Source organism: Erinaceus europaeus, chromosome 9, assembly GCF_950295315.1.
Source record: "Erinaceus europaeus chromosome 9, mEriEur2.1, whole genome shotgun sequence".
NCBI lineage: Eukaryota > Metazoa > Chordata > Mammalia > Eulipotyphla > Erinaceidae > Erinaceus > Erinaceus europaeus.
In genome coordinates this window covers 72,488,956-72,512,747 of record NC_080170.1, presented here as the reverse complement: position 1 = coordinate 72,512,747, position 23,792 = coordinate 72,488,956, and the positions used below count along the sequence as shown (strand labels likewise).

Genomic DNA, 23,792 nt, shown 5'->3' with positions numbered 1-23,792 from the left:
TCATGTTCATATAATATATATATATATATATATATATATATATATATATATATCTTTTTATTAGCCTTTTAGAGAAGTCAATTGATAAAGGAAATGAATGCTTAAAATTCTTTTCTAATTAAGCACTAGAAATATCATTTATAGAAATGCAGTGTATTGGGCGGAGGGTAGATAGCATAATGGCTATGCAAACAGACTCTCATGACTCCAACGTCCCAGGTTCAATCCCCTGCATCACCATAAGCCAGAACTGAACAGTGTTCTGGTAAAAAGTGTATTCTAAGTAGCACCTACATTCACAGTTGGATTATTTTCACAGTAGGAAAATAATTTCTAAAAATTGTCACTTCTTAGTTTTGCTTTACTAAAAGAAGCATGATTGCCCAACAGTAAAATAGTTATTTTCAAGTCAGTATACACTTCTAGAGATCTGCTTTTGCACATGTAATAATATAAAGGGTCTACTCACAAGGAAACAAGAAAGTTCTATTTACGCTATCTTAGCAAATGATTTATGTACAACAAACACTCTGGAGAACTATTGGAATAATATGTTCCATAGGTAAAATTTATCTTAAAAAAAAAAAAAAAACACTGGGGGTTCCCAGAAGATGGTGGACTGAGAAGCTGCTAGTGGCTTGAGCTCCGACCACATCTTCGGGAAACAGTAGGATTTTCTGCCCTTAGTAGGCCAGTCAATAAGGGGTCCTAGCAGTGACAAGAAGGAGGTGACTATAACTTAACTTGGGTTAAAATAGAGCAAAAAGAGAGGGAAAATTTTTCTTTTAAACCATTATTCCCAAATCACACCCCCTCCCCCAACAAAGACTGAATATTTTTAATATGTAGGCTGTGTATTTGATATGCGGACTCTCTCAAAAGCCTAGACCAAGTAGATGAGAGCAACCAATAGCATAGCTATAAACAAGATACTGGGTACTGTACAGCAAACCCTAACAAAAGGACTTTTCAAAGTTAACCCAATTACCAAATAATGTGATCATAACATTAACTATCGATTGTCTTTTTGAACCTTAAGACAGCAGGAACATCTCCACTATAGAGCCTCTACCGCCCCCAGTCTTGGAACCCTTGGATAGGGCCCACTTTCCCGTATGCCTCTCCCAATCCATATCAAATAATATTGCATCTGCCGATAACAACCTAATCAACGAAACAATGGCCACCTCAACATGCTTCACTTCAGACTGTGTCCAGAGACTTCACGTGTGGAATGACAACCCTTCAGCTTCATTACTCAGGTGAGACCTTTCCTTTCATAGTATACACTAATTCCATCTCAGGTGGTTCACTTTCTAACAAAGTCCCAAAACACCAGTCACAAAACACTAGATATACACCAGTTTCTGTTAGAGAGAGTATATGTTCACAGGTATCCATAAACTACTGCAAAATATACACCTGAAAGCAGAAGCACACTAGAGTTTGCAGTGAGTATCCCCCTAACACTTCCTCTCTACTATTCTAAGCTTTGGGTCCATGATTGCTCAACAATTTGTTTGGCTTTGTATGTTAACTCTCTTTTCAGTCACCAGGTTCCAGATGTCATCAGGATGCTGGCCAGGCTTCCCTGGACTGAAGACCCCACCAATGTATCCTGAGCTCTGCTTCCCCAGAGACCCACCCTACCAGGGAAAGAGAGAGGCAGACTGGGAGTATGGACTGACCAGTCAACGCCCGTGTTCAGCAGGGAAGCAATAACAGAAGCCAGACCTTCCACCTTCTGCAACCCTCAATGACCCTGGGTCCATGCTCCCAGAGGGATAGAGAGTAGGAAAGCTATCAGGGGAGGGGGTGGGAAATTGAGATTGGGTGGCGGGAATTGTCTGGAGTTGTACCCCTCCTACCCTGTGTTTTTTTTTTTTAATTTATCCATTCTTAAATAAAAAATAAATTTTAAAAAAGGACAGGACTCTGTGGTCCTGAGCGGTGTTTGTTTGTTTGTGTCTGTGTCCCTAGGAGGACAAGACACTGTGGTCCTCAGTGGTGTGTATGTGTATTTGTGTGTTCTTAGAAGGGCAGGAATCTGTGGTCCTGAGTGGTGTGTGTATGTGTATTTGTGTGTCCCCAGGATGGCAGGACTCTGTGGTCCTGAGTGGTATGTGTGTGTCTGTACGTGTGTGTGGGTTTGCATCCTGGAGGACAGGATTCTGTGGTGCTGATGGTGTGTGTGTGTGTCCCCAGGAGGACAAGACACTGTGGTCCTAAGTGCTGTGTGTGTTTCCCTAGGAGGGCAGGACTCTGTGATCCTGTGTGCAGTGTGTGTGTGTGTGTGTGTGTGTGTGTGTGTGTGTATGTGTGTGTCCCCTGAAGGGCAGGACTCTGTGGTCCTGAATGGTGTGTATGTGTATGGGTGTGTCCCGAGGAGGACAGGACTCATGGTCCTGAGTGGTGTGTGTGTGTGTGTATGTCCCCAGGATGCAGGACTCTGTGCTCTTGAGTGGTGTGTGTGTGTGTGTGTGTGTGTGTGTGTGTGTGTGTGTGTGTGTGTGTGTGTGTGTTTGTCCCCAGGAAACAGGACATTGTGGTTCTTAGTGGTGTGTGTGTGTCCCCAGGAGGACAGGTCTCTGTAGTCCTGAGTGGTGTGTGTGTGTGTGTGTGTGTATGTCCCCAGAAGGTCAGGACGCTGTGTCCTGAGTGGCATGTGTATGTTTGTGTGTCCCCAGGATGATAGTAGTCTGTGGACCTGAGTGGTGTGTGTGTGTGTGTGTGTGTGTGTGTGTGTGTGTGTGTGTGTCTATGTGTGTATGTGTATCCCCAGGAGGACAGGACTCTGTGGTCCTGAGTGGTGTGTGTATTTTTTTGTGTGTCCAAAGGAGGGCAGGACTCTGTGGTCCTGAGAGGTGTGTGTCTGTGTGTCCCTACAAGGACAGGATTATGTGGTCCTGAATGGTGTGTTTGTACGTGTGTGTCCCAAGGAGTACTGGTCTCTGTAATCCTGAGTGGTGTGTGTGTCTGTGTGTGTCACCAGGAAGGCAGGACTCTGAGGTCCTGAGTGGTGTGTGTGTGTGTGTGTGTGTGTGTGTGTATGTGTGTGTGTCCAGATGGTCAGGACTCTGTGGTCCTGAGTAGTTTATATGTCTCTTTGTGTGTTCCAAGGAGTGCAGGACTCTTTGGTGCTGAGTGGTGTGTGTGTGTGTGTGTGTGTGTGTGTGTGTCCAAGACGACAGGAATCTGTGATCCTGAGTTGTTTTTTTTTGTGTGAGTGTGTGTGTGAGTGTATGTGTGTGTGTTTGTGTATGTCCCTAGGAGGGCAGGACTTTGTGATCCTGAGTGGAGTGTGTTTGTGTGTGTGTCTCTGTCCCTAGGAGGATAGGACTCTGGTCCTCAGTGGTGTGTGCGTGTTTGTGTGTCCCCAAGAGGACAGGACTCTGTGGTCCTGAGTGCTGTGCGTATGTGTATTTTTGTGTCACCAGAAGGGCAAGACTCTGTGGTCCTGAGTGGTGTGTGTATGTGTATTTGTGTGTCCCAAGGAGGGAAGGACTCTGTGGTCCTGATTGGTGTGTGTATGTGTGTGTGTGTGTGTGTGTGTGTGTGTGTGTGTGTGTGTGTGTGTGTGTGTATGTGTGTGGATCCCCAGGAGGACATGACTCTGTGGTCCTGAGTGCTGTGTGTGTGTGTCCCCAGGAGGGCAGGACACTGTGATCCTAAGTGCAGTGTGTGTGTGTGTGTGTGTGTCCCCTGAAGGGCTGGACTCTGTGGTCCTGAGTGGTGTGTATGTGTGTGTCCCGAGAAGGACAGGGTTTATGGTCTTGAGTGGTGTGTGTGTGTGTGTGTGTATTCACAGGAGGACAGGACTCTGTGGTCCTCAGTGGTGTGTGTGTGTGTCCCCAGGAGGGCAGGACTCTGTGGTGCTCAGTGTTGAGTGTATGTGTATTTGTGTGTCCCCAGAAGGGCAGGACTCTGTGGTTCTGAGTGGTGTGTGTATGTGTATTTGTATGTCCCCATGAGGGCAGGACTCTGTGGTCCTGAGTGGTGTGTGTGTGTGTCTCTGTGTATTTGTGTGTGTGTATCCCCAGGAGGACACGACTCTGTGGTCCTGATGGTGAGTGTGTGTGTGTGTGTGTGTGTGTCCACAGAAGTACAGGACACTGTGGTCCTGAGTACTGTGTGTGTGTCTGTCCCCAGGAGGGCAGGACTCTGTGATCCTGAGTGCAGTGTGTGTGTGTGTGTGTGTGTGTGTGTCCCCAGGAGTGCAGGACTCTGTGGAAGTCAGTGGTATGTGTGTATGTGTATCTCTAGGAGGACAGGACTCTGTGGTCCTCAGTGGTGTGTGTGTGTGTGTGTGTGTGTGTGTGTGTGTGTGTGTGTGTCCAGATGGTCAGGACTCTGTGGTCCTGAGTAGTGTGTATGTGTGTTTGTGTGTTCCAAGGAGGGCAGGACTCTGTGGTGCTGAATGGTGTCTGTGTGTGTGTGTGTGTGTGTGTGTGTGTGTGTGTGTGTGTGTTTGTGAACGTCCCTAGGAGGGCAGGACTTTGTGATACTGAGTGGTGTATGTGTGTGTATGTGTGTGTGTCCCTAGGAGGATAGGACTCTGTGGTCCCCAGTGTTGTGTGTGTGTCCCCAAGAAGGCAGTACTCTGTGGTCCTTAGTGCTGTGTGTATGTGTATTTGTGTGTCCCTCGAAAGGAAGGACTTTGTGGTCCTGAGTGGTGTGTTTATGTGTATGTGTGTGTCCCCAGGAGGGCAGGACTCTGAGGTCCTGAGTGGTGTGTGTATGTCTGTGTGTGTGTATTTGTGTGTGTGTGTGTATCCGCAGGAGAACAGTTATCTGTGGTCCTGAGTGCTGTGTGTGCGTCCCAAGGAGGGCAGGACTCTGTGGTCCTGAGTGGTGTGTATGTGTATGTGTGTGTCCAGAGGAGGACAGGACTCATGGTCCTGAGTGGTGTGTGTGTGCGTAAGTCCCCAGGATACAGTACTCTGTGCTCTTGAGTGGTGTGTGTGTGTGTGTGTGTGTATGTCCCCAGGAGGGCAGGACTCTGTGATCCTGTGTGGTGTGTGTTTGTGTGTCCTAGGAGGACAGGACTCTTTGTTCCAGAGTGATGTGTTTGTGTGTATATGTGTGTGTCCTAAGGAGAACAGGACTCTGTGGTCCTTAGGAGTGTGTGTGTGTGTGTGTGTGTGTGTGTGTGTGTGTGTGTGTCCCCACATAGGCAGTACTCTGTGGTGCTATGTGGTGTGTGTGTACGTGTGTGTTTCCCCAGGAGGACAGGAATCTGTGCTCCTGAGTTGTGTGGTGTGTGTATCCATAGGAGGACAGGACTCTGTGGTCCTCAGTGGTGTGTGTGTGTGTGTGTTTGTGTGTCCCCAGGAGGTAAGGACTCTGTGGCCCTGAGTGGTGTGTATGTGTCTGTGTGTGTGTGTATGTGTGTGTGTATCCTCAGGAGGACAGGACTCTGTGGTCCTGATGGTGTATGTGTGTGTGTGTGTGTGTGTGTGTGTGTGTATGTGTGTGTCCCTGAAGGGCAGGACTCTGTGGTCATGAGTGGTGTGTATGTGTGTGACCCCAGGAGGACAGGACTCATGGTCCTGAGTGGTTTGTGTGTGTGTGTGAGTGTGTGTGTGTGTGTGTGTGTGTGTGTATGTCCCCAGGATGCAGGACTTTGTGCTCTTGAGTGGTGTGTCTATGTGTGTGTGTGTGTGTGTGTCTTTGTGTGTTTGTCCCCAGGAGACAGGACACTGTGCTTCTCAGTGGTGTGTGTATGTCCCCAGGAGGGCAGGACTCTGTGGTCCTGAGTGGTGTGTGTATGTATGTGCCCAGGAGGACAGGACTCTGCTCCAGAGTGGTGTGTGTGTGTGTGTGTGTACGTGTGTGTCCCAAGGAGAAAAGGACTCTATGGTCCTAAGTGGTGTGTGTGTGTGTGTGTGTGTGTGTGTGTGTGTCCCCAGGAGGACAGGACTCTGTGCTCTTGAGTCGTGAGTCTGTGTGTTTGTGTGTGTTTGTATGTCCCAAGGAGGGCAGCACTCTGTGGTCCTGCGTGGTGTGTGTATGTGTGTCCCAAGGAGGACAGGACTCTGTGATCCTGAGTGCAGTGTGTGTGTGTGTGTGTGTGTGTGTGTGTGTCCCCTGAAGGGCAGGACTCTGTGTTCCTGAGTGGTGTGTATGTGTATGTGTGTGTCCTATGGAGGACAGGACTCATGGTCCTGAGTGGTGTGTGTTTGTCCCCAGGATGCAGGACTCTGTGCTCTTGAGTGGTGTGTCTGTGTGTGTGTATGTGTGTTTGTCCCCAGGAGACAGGACACTGTGGTTCTTAGTGGTGTATGTGTGTCCCCAGGACAGATATCTGTAGTCCTGTGTGTGTGTGTGTGTGTGTGTGTGTGTGTGTGTGTGTGTGTGTGTGTGTGTGTATGTCCCCAGAAGGGCAGGACTCTGTGTCCTGAGTGATGTGTGTGTGTTTGTGTGTCCACAGGATGATAGTAGTCTGTGGTCCTGAGTGGTGTGTGTGTGTGTGTGTGTGTGTGTGTCTATGTGTGTGTGTGTGTCTATGTGTGTGTGCATCCCCAGGAGCAGAGGACTCTGTGGTCCTGAGTGGTGTGTATGTGTATGTCCCCAGGGTGCAGGACTCTGTGCTCTTGAGTGGTGTGTTTGTGTGTGTGTGTGTCTGTTTTTGTCCCCAAGAGACAGGACACTGAGCTTCTTAGTGTTGTGTGTGTGTCTCCAGGAGGATAGGTCTCTGTAGTCCTGAGTGGTGTGTATGTATGTATGTCCTCAGAAGGGCAGGACTCTGTGGTCCTGAGTGGCGTGTGTTTTTGTGTGTCCCCAGGATGACAGTTGTCTGTGTTCCTGAGTGGTGTGTGTGTGTGTGTGTGTGTGTGTGTCTATGTCTGTGTGTATCCCCAGGAGGACAGGACTCTGTGGTCCTGAATGGTGTGTGTATGTGTGTGTGTTTGTGTGTGTCCACAGGAGGGCAGGACTCTGTGGTCCTGAGTGATGTGTGTTTGTATGTGTGTGTCCCAAGGAGGACAGGTCTCTGTGATCCTGAGTGGTGGATATGTGTATACCCAGGAAGGCAGGACTCTGTGCTCCTGAGTGGTGTGTGTGTGTGTGTGTGTGTGTGTGTGTGTGTACATGTGTGTGTGTGTCCCAGTAGGACAGGTAACTGTAGTCCTGAGTTTTGTGTGTGTCCCCAGGACGACAAGACTCTGTGGTCCTGAGTGTGATGTCTGTGTATATGTGTGTCCCCAGGAGGGCAGGACTTGTGGTACTGAGTGGGGTATGTCTTTTTGTATGTCCCCAGGAGGGCAGGACTCTGTGGTCATCAGTGGTATGTGTGTATGTATATCTCCAGGAGGACAGAACTCTGTGGTCCTGAGTGGTGTGTGTGTGTGTGTCCAGTTGGTCAGGACTCTGTGGTCCTGAGTAGTGTGTATGTGTCTTTGTGTGTTCCAAGGTGGGCAGGACTCTGTGGTGCTGAGTGGTGTGTGTGTGTATGTGTGTGTCTCCAAGAGGACAGGAATCTGTGATCCTGAGTTTTGTGTGTGTGTGTGAGTGTATGTGTGTGTGTGTGTGTGTGTCCCTAGTAGGGCAGGACTCTGTGATCCTGAGTGGTGTGTGTGTGTGTATGTGTCCCCAGGAGGATAGGAATCTGTGGTCCTGAGTTGTGTGTGTCCCCAGGATGACAAGACTCTGTGGTCCTGAGTGTGATGTCTGTGTATATGTGTGTCCCCAGGAGGGCAGGACTCTGTGGTCCTGAGTGTGATGTCTGTGTATATGTATGTCCCCAGGAGGGCAGGACTCTGTGGTCCGGAGTGGTGTGTTTGTGTGTGTCTGTATGTGTATCCCGAGGAGTGCAGGACTCTGTGGTCCAAACTGGGGTGTGTGTGTTTGTATGTCCCCTGGTGGGCAGCACCCTGTGGTCATGAGTGGGATGTGTGTGTCCCAGGAGAGCAGGACTCTGTGGTCCTGAGTGGGTTGCGTATGTTTGTATGTCCCCAGGAGGGCAGGACTCTATGGTCCTGAGTGGGTTGCGTATGTTTGTATGTCCCCAGGAGGGCAGGACTCTATGGTCCTGAGTGCTGTGTGTGTGTGTCCCCAGGAAGGGAGGACTCTGTGATCCTGATTGCAGTGTGTGTGTGTGTGTCCCCTGAAGGGCAGGACTCTGTGGTCCTGAGTGGTGTGTATGTGTGTGTCCCGAGGAGGACAGGGTTAATGGTCCTGAGTTGTGTGTGTGTGTGTGTGTGTGTGTGTGTGTATGTCCCCAGGATACAGGACTCTGTGCTCTTGAGTGGTGTGTCTGTGTGTTTGTGTGTGTGTGTGTGTGTGTCTGTGTGTGTGTGTATGTCCTCAGGAGGGCAGGACTCTTTGGTCCTGCGTGGTGTGTGTCTTTGTGTCCCTAGGAGACAGGATTCTATGTTCCAGAGTGGTGTGTGTTTGTATGTGTGTGTCCCAAGGTGGACATGAATCTGTGGTCCTGAGTGGTGTGTGTGTGTGTGTGTGTGTGTGTCCCCAAGAAGGCAGGACTCTGTGGTGCTATGTGGTTTGTGTGACCCCAGGAGGACAGGAATCTGTGCTCCTGAGTTGTGTGTGTGTGTGTGTGTCCCAGGGACGACAAGACTCTGTGGTCCTGAGTGTTTTGTCTGTGTATATGTGTGTCCCCAGGAGGGCAGGACTCTGTGGTCTTATTGTGGTGTGTGTGTGTGTGTGTGTGTGTGTGTGTGTGTGTTTATGTGTATCCCCAGGAGTGCAGTACTCTGTGGTCCTAACAGGGTGTGTTTGTTTGTATGTCCCCTGGAGGGCAGGACCCTGTGGTCATGAGTGGGGTGTTTTTGTTTGTGTGTGTCCCCAGGAGGGCAGGACTCTGTGGTCCTGATTGGGGTGTGTATGTTTGTATGTCCCCAGGAGTGCAGGACTCTGTGGAAGTCAGTGGTGTGTGTGTATGTGCATTGCCATGAGGACATGACTCTGTGGTCCTGATTGGTGTGTATGTGTGTGTGTGTGTGTGTGTGTGTGTGTGTGTGTGTGTGTGTGTCCAGATGGTCAGGACTCTGTGGTCCTGAGTAGTGTGTATGTGTGTTTGTGTTTTCCAAGGAGGGCAGGACTCTCTGGTGCTGAGAGGTGTGTGTGTGTGTGTGTGTGTGTGTGTGTGTATGTGTGTGTGTCTTCTCGAGGATAGGAATCTGTGATCCTGAGTTGTGTGTGTGTGTGTGTTTATGTATGTCCCTATGAGGGCAGGATCCTGAGTTTTATGTGTGTGTGTGTGTGTGTGTGTGTGTGTGTGTGTGTGTGTGTGTGTGTGTTTATGTATGTCCCTAGGAGGGCAGGACTTAGCAGGTGAGTGTATAGGACCCCAGACTGACTTAGGTGTGTAGACAGGACCCCGTGACACACGTAGGTGAGTGGACAGGACTCCATGACTGACTCAGGTGAGTGGACAGGACCGTGTGACTGAATCAGGTGAGTCGACAGGACCCATGAAAGACTTAGCAGGTGGGTGGACAGGACCCTGTGACTGACTTAGATGAGTGGACATGACCCCATGTCTGATTATGTGAGTGGATGCGACCCCATGACTGACTTAGGTTGAGTGGAAAGGACCCATGACTGACTCAGGTGAATGGACAGATTACCATGACTGACTTAGGTGAGTGGACAGGATCCTGGGACTGACTTAGGAAGTGATTTGACTGGACCCTGTGACTGACTTAGGTGAGTGGACAGGAGCCCATGACTGATTCAGTTGAGTGGACAGGATCCTGTGACTGACTTAGAAGGTGAGTGGACAGGAGCCGGTGACTGACTTAGGTGAGTGGACAGGCCCCCGTGACTGAAGTAAGTGAGTGGACATACCTCATGACTGACTCAGATGAGTAGACAAGAACCTGTGACTTACTTAGGTTAGTGGACAGGACACTGTGACGAATTCAGCAGGTGAGTGGACAGGTCCCCATGACTGACTTAGGTGAGTGGATAGGACCCTGTGACTGACTCTAGTGAGTGGAAAGGACCCCATGACTGATTCAGGTGAGTGGACAGGACCCCATGACTGACTGAGCAGATGAGTGGACAGGAGCCGGTGACTGATTAGGTGAGTAGACAGGACCCTATGACTGACATAGGTGAGTGGACAGACCTCATGACTGACTCAGGTGAGTAGACAAGAACCTGTGACTGACTCAGGTGAGTGGACAGGACACCGTGACTGACTTAGCAGGTGAGTGGACAGGTCCCCATGACTGACTTTGGTGAGTGGATAGGACGCCATGCATGACTCTCGTGAGTGGAAAGGACCACATGACTGGCATAGCAGGTGAGTGGACAGGACCCACTGACTGGTTTAGGTGAGTGGACAGGACCCGGTGACTGAATCAGGTGAGTGGACAGGACCCTGAGACTGAATTAGCAGGTGAGTGGACAGGACCCCATGACTGATTTAGCTGAGTGGACAGGACCCTGTGACTGACTCAGGTGAGTCGACAGGACCCCATGACAGACTTAGCAGGTGAGTGGACAGGACCCCGTGACTGACATAGGTGAGTGGACAGGACCCGATGACTGACTTACGTTAGTGGACGGCACCCCGAGACTGACATAGATGAGTGGAAAGGACCCCATGACTGACTAAGGTGAGTGGACAGGACCCCATGACTGATAGGTGAGTGGACAGGACCCCGTGACTGACTTAGCAAGTGATAGGACAGGACCCCGTGACTTATTTAGGTGAGTGGACAAGACCCCATGACTGACTCAGGTGAGTGGACCGGACCCTGTGACTGACTCAGGTGAGTAGACAGGACCCCGTGACTGACTTGGGAGGTTAGTGGACAGGACCCCATGACTCACTCAGGGGTGAGTGGACAGGATCCTGTGACTAACTTATGTGAGTGAACAGGATCCCATGACTAACTTAGGTGAGTGGACAGGACCCCGTGACTGACTTGGCAGGTGAGTGAACAGGACCCCGTGACTGACTTAGGTGAGTGGACAGAACCCCATGACTGACTCTGGTGATTGGAAAGGACCCCATGACTGGCTTAGCAGGTTACTGGACAGGAAACCCGTGACTGACTTAGCAGGTTATCAGACAGGACCCGTTACTGTCTCAGGTGAGTGGACAGGGCCACTGACTGGCTTAGGTGAGTCGACAGAACCCCGTGACTGACTTAGGTGAGTGGACAGGACCCTGTGACTGACTCTGGTGAGTGGAAAGAACCCCATGACTGGCTTAGCAGGTTAGTGGTACGGACCCCGTGACGGACATAGCAGGTGAGTGGACAGGACTCTGTGATTTACTCAGGTGAGTGAACAGGCCCACTGACTGGCTTAGGTGTGTGGACAGGCCCCCGTGACTGACTTAGGTGAGTGGACAGGGTCAGATGACTGACTTATGTGAGTGGACGCGACCCCATGACTGACTTAGGTGAGTGTAAAGGACACCATGATTGACTCAGGTGAATGGACAGGACCCCATGACTGAATTAGGTGAGTGGACAGGACCCCTTGACTGATTCAGGTGACTGGACAGGACCCTGTTACTTCGGTGAGTGGACAGGACCCCGTGACTGAGGTGAGTGGACAGGACCCCGTGACTGACTCAGGTGAGTGGACAGGACCCCGTGACTGACTTAGCAAGTGATTGGACAGGACCCCATGACTGACTTAGGTGAGTGGACAGGACCCATGACTGACTTAGGTGAGTGGACAGGACCCCGTGATTCACTTAGTGAGTGGACAGAACCCTGTGACTTTTTTAGTTGTGCGGACAGACCCTGTGACTGACTTAGATGAGTAAACAGGAACCCATGACTAACTTAGGTGAGTGGACAGCACCCCGTGACTGACTTAGCAGTTCAGTGGACAGGACCCCATCATTGATTTAGGTGAGTGGACAGGACAATGTGACTGACTTAGGTGAGTGGACAGGACCCTGTGACTGAATTAGGTGAGGGCACAGGACCCCATGACTGACTTCGCAGGTGAGTGGACAGGTCCCCATTACTTACTTAGGTCCCCATGACTGATTTTGGTGAGTGGATAGGACCCCGTGCATGACTCTGGTGAGTGGAAAGGACCACATGACTGGCATAGCAGGTCAGTGGACAGGACTCACTGACTGGTGTGGTGAGTGGACAGGACCGGGTGAATGAATCAGGTGAGTGGACAGGACCCCGTGACTTAATTAGCAGGTGAGTGGACAGGACCCCATGACTGATTTTGCTGAGTGGACAGGACCCTGTGAGTGACTCAGGTGAGTCGACAGGACCCTGTGACGGACTTAGCAGGTGAGTGAACAGGACCCCGTGACTGACTCAGGTGACCAGACAGGACCCCGTGACTGACTTAGGTGAGTGGACAGGACCCTATAACTGACTTAGGTGAGTGAACAGGACCCCATGACTGACTTAGCAGGTGAGCGGACAGGGCACCATGACTGGCTAAGGTGAGTAGACAGGGCCAATGACCGGCTTAGGTGAGTCAACAGGACCCAGTGACTGACTAAGGTGAGTGAACAGGACCCCATGACTGACTCTGGTGAGTGGAAAGGACCCCGTGACTGGCTTATCAGGTTAGTGGACAGGACTCCGTGAGGGACATAGCAGGTGAGTGGACTGAACTCTGTGACTTACTCAGGTGTGTGGACAGGTCCACTGACTGGCTTAGGTGCGAGGACAGGACCCCGTGACTGACTTAGGTGAGTGGACCGGGCCAGATGACTGACTTACGTGAGTGGACGCGACCCCGTGACTGAGTTAGGTGAGTGTAAAGGACACCATGATTGACTCAGGTGATTGGACAGGACCCCATGACTGACTTAGGTGAGTGGACAGGACCCACTGATTGGCATAGGTCAGTGGACAGTACCCTGTGACTGAATCAGGTGAGTGGACAGGACCCCGTGACTGACTTAGGTGAGTTGATAGGACTCCGTGATTGACTCAGGGGAGTGGACAGGCTCACTGACTGGCTTAGGTGAGTGGACAGGACCCCGTGACTGACTTTGCAGGTGAGTGGACAGGACCCCATTACTGATTTAGGTGAGTTGATAGGACCCTGTGACTGACTCAGGTGAGTTGAAAGGACCCCGTGAAGGACTTAGCAGGTGAGTGGACAGGACCCCGTGACTGACTTAGGTGAGTGGACAGGACCCCATGACTGACTTACGTGATTGGACGGGACCCTGTGACTGATATAAGTGAGTGGACAGGACCTCATGACTGGCTAAGGTGAGTGGACAGGACCTTGTGTCTGACTTAAGAGAGTGGACAGGACCCCATGACTGACTCAGGTGAGTGGACAGGACCCCGTGACTGACTTAGCTACTGATTGGACAGGACCCTGTGGCTGACTTAAGTGAGTGGACATAACCCCGTGACTGATTCAGGTGAGTGGACAGGAACCCATGAGTGACTTAGCAGGTGAGTGGACAGGACCCTGTGACTGACTTAGGTGAGTGGACAGGAGTCTGTGACTGACTTAGGTGAGAGGACAGGACCACATGACTGACATAGGTGAGTGGACAGACCCCATGACTAACTTAGGTAGTGGACAGGACCCCGTGACTGACTTAGTAGGTGACTGGACAGCACCCCGTGACTGACTTAGGTGAGTGGATAGGACGCCGTGATGGACTTTGGTGATTGGATAGGACCCTGTTACTGGCTTAACAGGTGAGTGGGCAAGACCCACTGACTGGCTTAGGTGAGTGGACAGGACCCTGTGACTGACTTAGGTGAGTGGACAGGAGTCCGTGACTGACTTAGGTGAGAGGACAGGACCACATGACTGACATAGGTGAGTGGACAGACCCCATGACTGACTCAGGTGAGTGGACAGGATCCTGTGACTGACTTAGGTGAGTGGACAGGACCCCATGACTAACTTAGGTAGTGGACAGGACCCGGTAACTGACTTAGTAGGTGACTGGACAGCACCCCGTGACTGACTTAGGTGAGTGGATAGGACGCCATGATGGACTTTGGTGATTGGATAGGACCCTGTTACTGGCTTAGCAGGTGAGTGGGCAAGACCCACTGACTGGCTTAGGTGAGTGGACAGGACCCCATGACTGACTTAGCAGATGAGAGATCAGGACCCTGTGACAGACTTAGGTGAGTGGACAGGACCCCAAGACTGACTTAGCAGGTGAGTGGACAGGACCCCGTGACTAACTTAGCAGGTGAGTGGACAGGACCCCATGACCGACTTAGCAGGTTAGTGTACAGGACTATGTGGCTGACTTAGCAGGTGCATGGACAGGACCCTGTGACTGATTTAGATGAATAGTCAGGACCCTGTTACTTACTAGGTGAGTCGACAAGACCCCTTGACTAACTTAGCAGGTGAGTGGACAGGACCCACTACTGGCTTAGGTGAGTGGACAGGATCCCGTGACATGTGCCAGAATGAAGTCTGGTTCTTTCTCCTATCATTTCTCAAGAATAAATAAATAAATAAATAAATAAAAATTTTAAAAAAGAAGAAAGAAAAACATCAATCAGGAACAGTGGAATTGTGAAGGTGGGATGTAGCAAAAGAAAGATAAAAGAATATAATGGGTGGCTGGGGAGATGGCTCAACTGGTATATCCCTGGACTTTCTCCCCCTTCTTGCTCAATTTTTGACTCGCTATCCAATAAATAAATAAACCTAAAGAATAAATAAAAAGAAAAGAAAGTGGTCGCACTTTCAGAGGGTCTAGTTATTGAATCCCTGGCACTACCACAAAGGAGAGTTGAGCTGGCTCCAGTTGGTAGTGCAGCGGGTTAAGCACAAGTAGCGGAAGGAAGCACAAGAACCTGCTCAAAGATCCAGATTCGAGCCCCTGGATCCCCACTTGCAAGGGAGTCGCACCACAAGTGGTAAAGCAGGTCTGCAGGTGTCTTTCTCTCCCCCTCTCTGTGCTGCAGGTATTTATTTCTCTCTTACTTTCCACTTCCCCTTCCTTCTCAATTTTTATCTTATCAATTATATTAAAATCTTCAAAATCTTACTATTATGTAGATTATTTAGAAAAGATTAGATGAATATGTAGACATTATATATTTATAATACTTATAAATATTAAATATCAATATACATGAATAAATATTATATTTATAATATTTGATACATAAAATAATAAACATGCATGCAAATATAAATATTTAAATATAAATAATATTATAAATATTAAGTATTTATAAATATTTTAAAATATTTATTTATTATATAGGCAGCAGTTGATTAGAATATAGAAAACATTATTAAGAACTTACTGTTGGCGACACAGCTGGGCCTGGAGCGGTGCGTGGACCAAGTGACCATCTTTTCTGGGTGCCAGGGAGTCAGGCGGGATTAGCTGGAGGCTGTTCCTCCTGCTCTGGCATCTGGCTCTGGTGCGCAGCCCGGGGTGCTATCATAGCCCCCACCCCTTCTTCCTGCTTGTCCTCAGAAACAGGTGACAGCCTATGCACTCGACTTCCACCAGCGCGGCTTCTTGTGGGTGGTGGGCAGAGGCGGGAGGGGGAGAAAGCGACTGCAGCTCTGTGGGGAAGCATGGCTGAGGCAGGGCACTCCAAGGGGCTGGGCCTACCAGCCCTGGGCCATGGACCTCCCTCAGGCCAGGGCCACGTCTTGCTGCACCTGCTCATGGATCACTGGGACAGGAGGGGAGGGGGCCGCGGCCAGGCTCAGGGCCGGGGTCAGGGCAGGAGCATGCCGCCTAGGGTGGCATGGGCAGGAAAAGGCAGAGCAGGAAGCCCACCACCAGCCAGCCGACCATACACTCCGCAGCGCCTGCCCCGTGCTGCCGCCTCCTCCACAGCTGCCATGGCCGCCTCCTCCTCCTCCGCCACTGCCCACCACCTGCAAGCACCAGAGGAGCACATAGGCCGATGCCCGTTTCCGGTAGACAAGCAGGAAGACTAGGTGCGGGGAACAGCAGGCCTGAGCTGGCTGTGCGCCCAGCGCCAGATGCAGGAGCAGGAGGAACAGCCTCTAGCCAATCGCTTGATGGCCCATGTGCCGCTGCGGCCCCCTACCGGAGCTGGGACTGAGAAGGCACACCAGGGCTGCTCCTGGTGAGGTGCCTGAATCCCTGGCGCCCAGAAAAGATGGTCGCTCGGTCCACGCGCTGCTCCAGGCCCAGCTGTGTCACCAACAGTAAGTTCTTTATAATGTTTTCTATATTCTAATCAACTGCTACATATATAATAAAAAATTAAATTTATAAATATTTAATTTTTATAAATATTGTTTATATTTAAATATTTATATTTGCACTCATATTTATTATTTTACTTATCAAATATTATAAATATAATGTGTAGAGCATGTGAGGTGCCAGGGAGGTGAGGGGTGCGGAAGTGGGGGTGCATGGGAGGAGGTGAGGGGCTGCAGGTATGAGAGGGTGAAAATGTGGGACTGTAGGTGAGGGGGTGCAGGTGAGGGGGTGCACTCAGAGGGGGTGGGGGTGTAGGTGAGGGTGTGCAGGACGTAGGAGGTGGGGTGCAGGTGAGGGGGTGCAGGGGGTAGGAGGTGAGGGTACAGGTGAGGGGGTGCAGGGGGTAGGAGGTGGGGGTACAGGTGAGTGGTTGCAGGGGGTAGGAGGTGGGGTGCAGGTGAGGAGTGCAGGGGGTAGGAGGTGAGGGTGCAGGTGCAGGGGGTAGGAGGTGAGGGTGCAGGTGAGGGGATACAGGGGGTAAGAGGTGAGGGTGAAGGTGAGGGGGTGGAGGGGGTAAGAGGTGGGGGTACAGGTGAGGGGTTGCAGGGGGTAGGAGGTGGAGTGCATGTGAGGAGGTGCAAGGGGAGGGTTGAGGGTGCAGGTGAGGGTGAGGTGAATGGTGAATGGTGAATGGTGTCCAGCCCTGTGAGTGCCCTACAGGGGCCGGGCTGTGAACGCCACCTCCAGCCCTGCGCTGCAATGGGTCCCTGGTGGCTGACTGCGACCTGCTCCCTGAAACACTCCAAGTTCCTGGGTGCTGCCTGCCCAGCGCACTTCCTGCCTGAGGCCTGAGACTGAGTGACCTATGAGCAGTGTTCAGTCCAGAACAAGGTGGGAGGGCACCTGGTAGTCCCAGCACTGCCTGAGACAAGTGGGGAGACCTGTGTCCTGTGGTCTGGAGAAGTGCTGTGTCCACCCCACGGCCCAGTGGGCAGGATGCTGTATACTCAGCTTTCAATGGGGAAGGCCCTGTCCACTCTGGGGTCCAGTGGGGGGTTTCTGTCCACTGAAGCATCCAGTGGGGAGTTTCAGTCCACCCCAGTGTCCAATGGGAGTTCTTGCCCACCTCACTCTCCAGTGGGGAGGGTCCTGTCCACTGCAGCATCCAGTGGGGAGTTCCTGGCCACCTCACTGTGCAGTGGGGAGTGTCCTGTCCACTGCAGCGTCCAGTGGGGAGGCCCCTGGTGTGGAGGAGCTGGGGGCTTCTAGTGGAGACTGTCCTGAGCCGGGCCCTCAGTGCTGCTGCCCACACTCAGGCCTGTGGTCACTGCTGCCCCACAGCCCCCCCGGTGGCTGTTGGCATGAACATCAACATCTCCAGTATCATGGTGTCAGAGGTCAACATGGTAAGTGGGATTGTTGGGGAGGGGCCTGTGGTCAGATGGCAGCTAGGAGAGTCAGGGGTCCTGGGGTTCTTGGAAGCTGTGAGGGTTAGGGAGCTATGAGTTGGGGGACATGAGGGTCTTGGGGGCTGAGAGGGTCTATAAGCTGAGAGGGTATGGGGGGCTGAGAGGGTCTGGGGGCTGAGAGGGTATGGGGGGCTGAGAGGGTCTGGGGGCTGAGAGGGTCTTGGGGGCTATGAGGGTCTTGGGGGCTGAGAGGGTCTGGGGGCTATGAGGGTCTTGGGCGCTATGAGGGTCTGGGGGCTGTAAGGATCTGGAGGCTGTGGGGTTCTGGGGTCTGAGAGGGTCAGGGGGCTGAGAGGGTCTTGGGGGCTATGAGGGTCTTGGGGGCTGAGAGGGTCTGGGGGCTATGAGGGTCTTGGGCGCTATGAGGGTCTGGGGGCTATGAGGGTCTTGGGCGCTATGAGGGTATGGGTGCTGTAAGGATCTGGAGGCTGTGGGGTTCTGGCGTCTGAGAGGGTCAGGGGGCTGAGAGGGTCTCGGGGGCTATGAGGGTCTTGGGGGCTGAGAGGGTCTGGGGGCTATGAGGGTCTTGGGCGCTATGAGGGTCTGGGGGCTGAGAGGGTCTGGGGCCTGAGAGGGCCTGGGGGCTGAGAGGGCCTGAGGGCTGAGGGTCTGGGGGCTGTAAGGGTCTGGGGGCTGTGGGGTTCTGGGGTCTGAGAGGGTCAGGGGGCTGAGGGTCTGGGGGCTCTGATCGTCTGGGGACTATGAGGGTCTGGGGGCTGAGAGTGGGGGTAGTGAGGGCATGGGGTTGTGTGGATCTGGGGGCTGTGGGGGTCTGGGCAATAAGAGTTCCTCGGGGCTGTGAGGGGCTGGGAGCTGAGAAGGCTGGGGGCTGAGAGTGCCTGAGGGCTGAGGGTCTTGGGGCTGTGGGGTTCTGAGGGCTGAGAGTGTCTGGGTGCTGAGGGTCTGGGGGCTGTGGAGGTCTGGGGGCTGTTGGGATCTTGGTGCTGTGAGGGTCTGGGGGCTGTGAGGGTCTGGGGGCTTAGAGGGTCTGGGGGCTGTGAGGGTATGGGGGCTCAGAGGGCCTGGAGTTTAGAGGGTCTTGGGGCTGTGAGGGTCTGGGGTCTGGTTGGGTCTGGGGGTATGATAGTCTTTTAGGTCTATGAGTGTCTGGAGGCTAAGAGGGTCTGGGGCCTGAGAGGGTCTGCTGACTATAAGGATCTTGGGGGCTGAGAGCATCTGGTGGCAATGAGGGTCTTGGAGCCTCAGAGGGTCTGGGGGCTTTGAGGGTCTCGGGCTGAGGGTCTGGGGCTGTGAGGGTCTGGGGGCTGAGAGGTTCTCGGGGCTGTGAGGGCTTGGGGGCTGAGAGGATATGGTGGCTGTGAATCTGCAGGTTGTGAGTAATGGGGCTGTGAGGGTCTAGGGGTTTGAGGCTCTGGGGCCTGTGAGGTTTGGGAGTTTTGATTGTGGGTTGTGAGGGTCTCAGTGCTGTGTGGGTCTGGGGAAGTATGAGTTGGGAACTGTGAGTTGGGGGAACGGGTTTGGTGGCTGTGAGGTGAGGGCTATGATTGGGGTTTGTGGGTTTGGGGTTTTGGGTTTGGGGGGCTGTTTGATTTATGGGTCTGTGGGTTTGGGGTCTGTGCGATTTTGGGCCTGTGGGTTTTGGGGCTGTTGGTTTGTGGGGCTGTGAACTGGGGGCTGTGGGTTTTGGGAGGCTGTGGGTTTGGGAGGCTGTGGTTTTGGGAGGCTGTGGGTTGCGTGTTATGGTTTTGTGGGCTGTGGGTTTGTGTGGCTGTGGTTTTGTGGGCTGTGGTGTTTAGTGGTTGTAGGATATGGGGCTGTGGGTTTGGGGTGTGGGTTTGGGGGGCTGTGGGTTTGGGTGACTGTGGGTTTTTGGGTCTGTGTTTTTTAGGGGCTGTGGCCTGGAGGTCTATGGGTTTGGTTGTTTGTCTGGGAGGCTGTGGGTTTGTGGCCTGTTGTTTTTAATGGCTGTGGGTTGGGGGGCTGTGGGTTGGGGGGTTTTGGGTTTAGGGGGCTGTGTGTTTTGGGGCTTTGGGTTTGGAGGCTGTGGGTTTGTGGGCTGTGGATTTTAGCGGCTGTGGGTTTGAGGGCCTGTGTGTTTGGAATCTGCGGGTTTGGGGGGCTGTGGGTTTGGGGGCTGCGGGTTTGGTGGTTCTTGGTTGAGGGCTGTGTATTTGGGGGCTGTATTTTGGTTGTTGTGGGTTTTGGGTCTGTGGGCTTGGGGGGCTGTGGTTTGGGGGTTGTGCGTTGGGGGGTTGTGGGTTTGGGTGTTGTGGGTCGGGAGCTGTGGGTGTGGGGCTGTATTGGGTGTTGTGGGTTGGGGCGCTGTTGCTGGGCTGTGGGTTGGGGGGCTGTGGTTTGGGGGTTGTTGGTTGGGGTACTGTGAGTTTGGGGGTTATGGGTTGGGGGCTGTGTGCTTGGGGGCTATGGGTTTGGGGGGCTGTGTTTTTGTGAGCTGTGGGTTTAGGGAGCTGTGGGTTTTGGGGGCTGTTTTTTTTCATAGATCAATTTATTTAGAATTACAAATATTAAGAATAAAAGATTTATGCATTTCTTAATTAACGTAACAGTTTAGCTAAATAGAAACTCTGCACTAAAGTCCTGCGGTGGCACAATGCCAACAAAGAATATGGAAGCGCTTTTTAACTATACAAAAATTTCAAATGGAAAATAATTTTGTCGCAATTTTATTATACATAAACATATAAAAAGTCTCATTTTATGAGACATCTGAAGGAATCAAAGCCACTTCTACAGCTATACCTTAAACTCCATTTCTGAAAACAATTAAAATTTCACTTTATAATAATCTATAATAAAACAAGAAAATTCCAAATACACCCCCCCTTTTTTACAAGATTAACATTTTAGGCAGGGTTTTCATTTAAAAACCTCAAACAAAACAAACAAAAAGAGCAAAAACAAAAACAAAAAAATCCCCCCAAAACCCATAACCAAATACAAACCTTTTTTTTCTGCATTTCACAGCACTGGTTATAATATTTTCCCTATAAAATCTTTTTACTCTATAAATTGTGTACTGTTGGATTTTAACCAGTAATCTGGCTCAAAAGTTGTGCAAATTAACAAAAAATATGAAAATATTGTGTTTTCAGTCTTTTTTTTTTTAAATAAATCTCCTAAGAACAGCACTTTTGCCCTGAAGTGATGGGAACAAGACATGCTAAATCCACTTACTGCAGTAATGCTTTTTCCTTTTCTTTTCTGTGCCTTCATTCTTTCAACAGACAAACAATAAAGGTTTCTTTTATAAATTATGATAAATTAAAATATTACTATAAAATGATCTATAAAGCCATGACACATTGCAAGTATATATCACATATACTTGTAAAGTCCATGTTTCCCATCTATATTCCAGCAGCTTCTTTACAACTAGGGCTTCCCATCTTCCATGATGTTATCCTTTGAAGACTGAGAGGACAATCAACTAAAGGAACTAAGTTGTAATTTTCTAGGTGGTATTTCCACATTGCTGTACTTGTGTACAGAAAGCAACGTTCCTTTACATTCTCCGCGGCACTAGTGGTCTGTTAGATGGAACTCATGCACATTAAAATATGGCCAACACAGTCTTCCATAAAATTATTTTATGTACAGCCAGTTTCAGTGTAAAAATACTTGCTAGTAAACTTAAGTGATAAAAAGCAATGCTACTGCAGCTGAATAATAAAAGAAAAATAAATACAATGCTGGTTAGCAATGCTGGTTTAAGAAGCAGTACAGTCTATTAAAATGCCTTATACAGAGATTTAAATTCCCTTGTTTTCCAGCAGTTGGGTTATTTGGTGTTGGAAGCCTAGATGAAAGAAAAGAACTTCTCAAAAACACTGTCCTCTGCAATCTTCTATTCAGTCTCTGTTGGTATTATTTGCTGCAAAGGCGTGTAAATTTCCCATCTGGCTCAGGCCACTTTGAATATGTGCAACATGAATTTCTACGTTATTCTGAAAGCAACTGATATTAGAGGCATCTATTGTACTCTTGATATCATTTAATGAATCTGTAAGTGATTTGAATTCGAAAGAATTCAGGTCGCCTCCTTCTGCAAGACACTTAATTTGTAGTAAAATAGCTGTGAGCCTGGAGATTAAGTCTGTGAGATTTTTATTTTCAACACACGGCTGCCCTGTTGACGAATTTGCATGCCGAACAATTTCTTGTGCCTCTTCCTCACACCTTCGTCTCATATCTGTTGGCTGGTCTGCTGGCTGGAGTCCTTGGTCTGGAGCAAGCTCATAGCAGTACTGTTGAACTTTATGCAAAACCTTGTTTAGGTCCTTATTTAGCTGTTCGAGCTCTAGGACAATCGTTGCATATCTCCGTTGAAACTCAATGCCGATAGGCATGGAATATGATTTCAATTTTTCTGCTTCTGTATTCATTTCCCTTAATTTCTTGATATGCTCCTTTTTAATCATCAGAATTTTTGATAATTTAGTCACTTGGATAAGGAATTCTACTGGAAAACCACCTAATGTTTCAGTTTCAGAACTGGGAATTTTATTTCTCCAAGGTCCTAATAAAGGATCCTAATAAAGGATCGTTATCTGTAATTGGTGACTGCAGAGGAGTGGTATAATGTAACCGTGGTGGAGTCATAAAAAATCGAGAAGGCCACTGTTTTTGTCCAAAGGCAGCAATTGGCATCGTCTCATGAGGCTCATTACTAAGAACTTCATAGTCAGGGATGGTATGTGTTCCAAGCCCTGTCCTGTCAAAAGTTACTCTATAGGTAGCGTTAAGAGTGTCCACAGCATCTATTTGCCCAGTGAACAGACCATCATGAACACCACGTAATCGTGCTGTAACTTTGGTTCCAATAACCAGGGGCAAAGGAATCTCATCTGGGAGGTCTTTGAATTGTGAGAGATCTGCAACTTTCCTTTGCTGTAAGAGTCTTATTTTCTGCCTCTTCTGTTTTAATGCTGATCTCTCTTCTTCAAAAAATGCAGAAGAACATCTCCGTGGCTTTCCCATAAGCCGCCTGATTTTTCCCCATTCTACTCTTGTTAACTTTCTTGTTTTCAAATTAGGAAAAGACTCCTTCAGACACACACAGAAGTCATTATCACCTTCAAAAAGTGGCTTATCTATATTTGAGTAGAACCACTCATATATGCACCATTTATGTGCTTTGGGAAGTTTGAGAAGGTTACGTAATCGAAAACCAATCTTCTGGGAGGCTTTCTTATCTGGTGTTGACATTGTTGCTGTAAATTTCTTAGGCTCCAAAGTCCCAGGTTCAGTCCCCTGCACCACCATAAACCGGAGCTGAGCAGTACTCTGTGGAACCATTGCAACTCTCTGGTTTCTTTTAGGTGACCTTGTATTTATTTGTCTGTCATCTTCCTCAGAAAAGAGTCTACTTCGTTTTGAATTTCTGAAAGGCATTTCCACAGCAGGGCCAGTATTCCTGCCTTTCCAGACAGGGGTTTTTTGTAAAGAGCTGTACTTTTCATTCCATGTGTTAGATAAGCTTCCCTCTTTTAAACTGACAAGGGCTTTTGCTGAAGAGCCCTACTAGGGAAAGACAGAAAGAGGCTGGGGGTACATTAGCCTGCCAACACCCATGTCCAGTAGAGAAGCAATTGCAGAAGCCAGACCTTCTATCTTCTGCACCCCATAAAGAATTTTGGTCCATACTCCTTGTGCTTACACGGCAGGATGGTTGTTTCTACTTCCATACACACTCTCGTCAGGCAACTGGTCGAGTTCCGCCATCTTGAACGAGCTGCGCCGCTTTTTCCGGGGGCTGTTTTTTTGTGGGCTGTGGGTTTGTGGGTAGTGTGTTAGCGTGCTGTTTGTGGAGGGCTGTGGTTTGGGGGGTTGTGGTTTTGGGGGCTGTGGGTTTGGGTGGCTGTTGGTTTGGGGGTTGTGTGTTGGGTGGCTGTGTGTTTGGGGGCTGTGTATTTGGTGATTGCAAGGTGGTGGTTGTTGGTTTGAGGTGGTCTTAGGCCCTGGTCCTGATGAACTCCCCTCCCCCATCCAGTTTTGAAAGCACTGGCCTGGCCCTGGCTCGTGGGGGTATCATTGGCTCTATGGTCAGGAAGCCCTGGAACTAAAGTCAAATGGCCACCTGGGACTCAGCTGTGCAGGACAGGAAGCAGGAGGTTGGGGTGCTGCAGGGACACATGGGGGGCTCCAGAGGAGGAGGGAACCTGGGGTGCTGCAAGGACACCTGGGGTTGTTCAGGGGCCTGAGGTGCTGAGAGGAGGAGGTGGCCTTAGGGTGTTCAGGGGCCT

At 50.3% G+C, this 23,792-nt stretch overlaps 1 protein-coding gene and 1 long non-coding RNA gene across 3 annotated transcripts in view; both read right to left on the bottom strand.

Moving 5' to 3' along the window:
• LOC132540455 (uncharacterized) overlaps positions 1–23,792 on the bottom strand; it is a 251,821-nt gene that overhangs the window by 139,098 nt on the left and 88,931 nt on the right. The gene's annotated exons all lie outside the window — the stretch shown is intronic.
• On the bottom strand, positions 20,285–23,063 carry LOC132540454 (protein lin-9 homolog). The gene is given in 2 exon segments (XM_060198190.1): positions 20,285–22,073; positions 22,075–23,063. Coding segments are annotated over 2 exon segments (1,542 nt in total). The 5' UTR covers positions 22,942–23,063; the 3' UTR covers positions 20,285–21,398.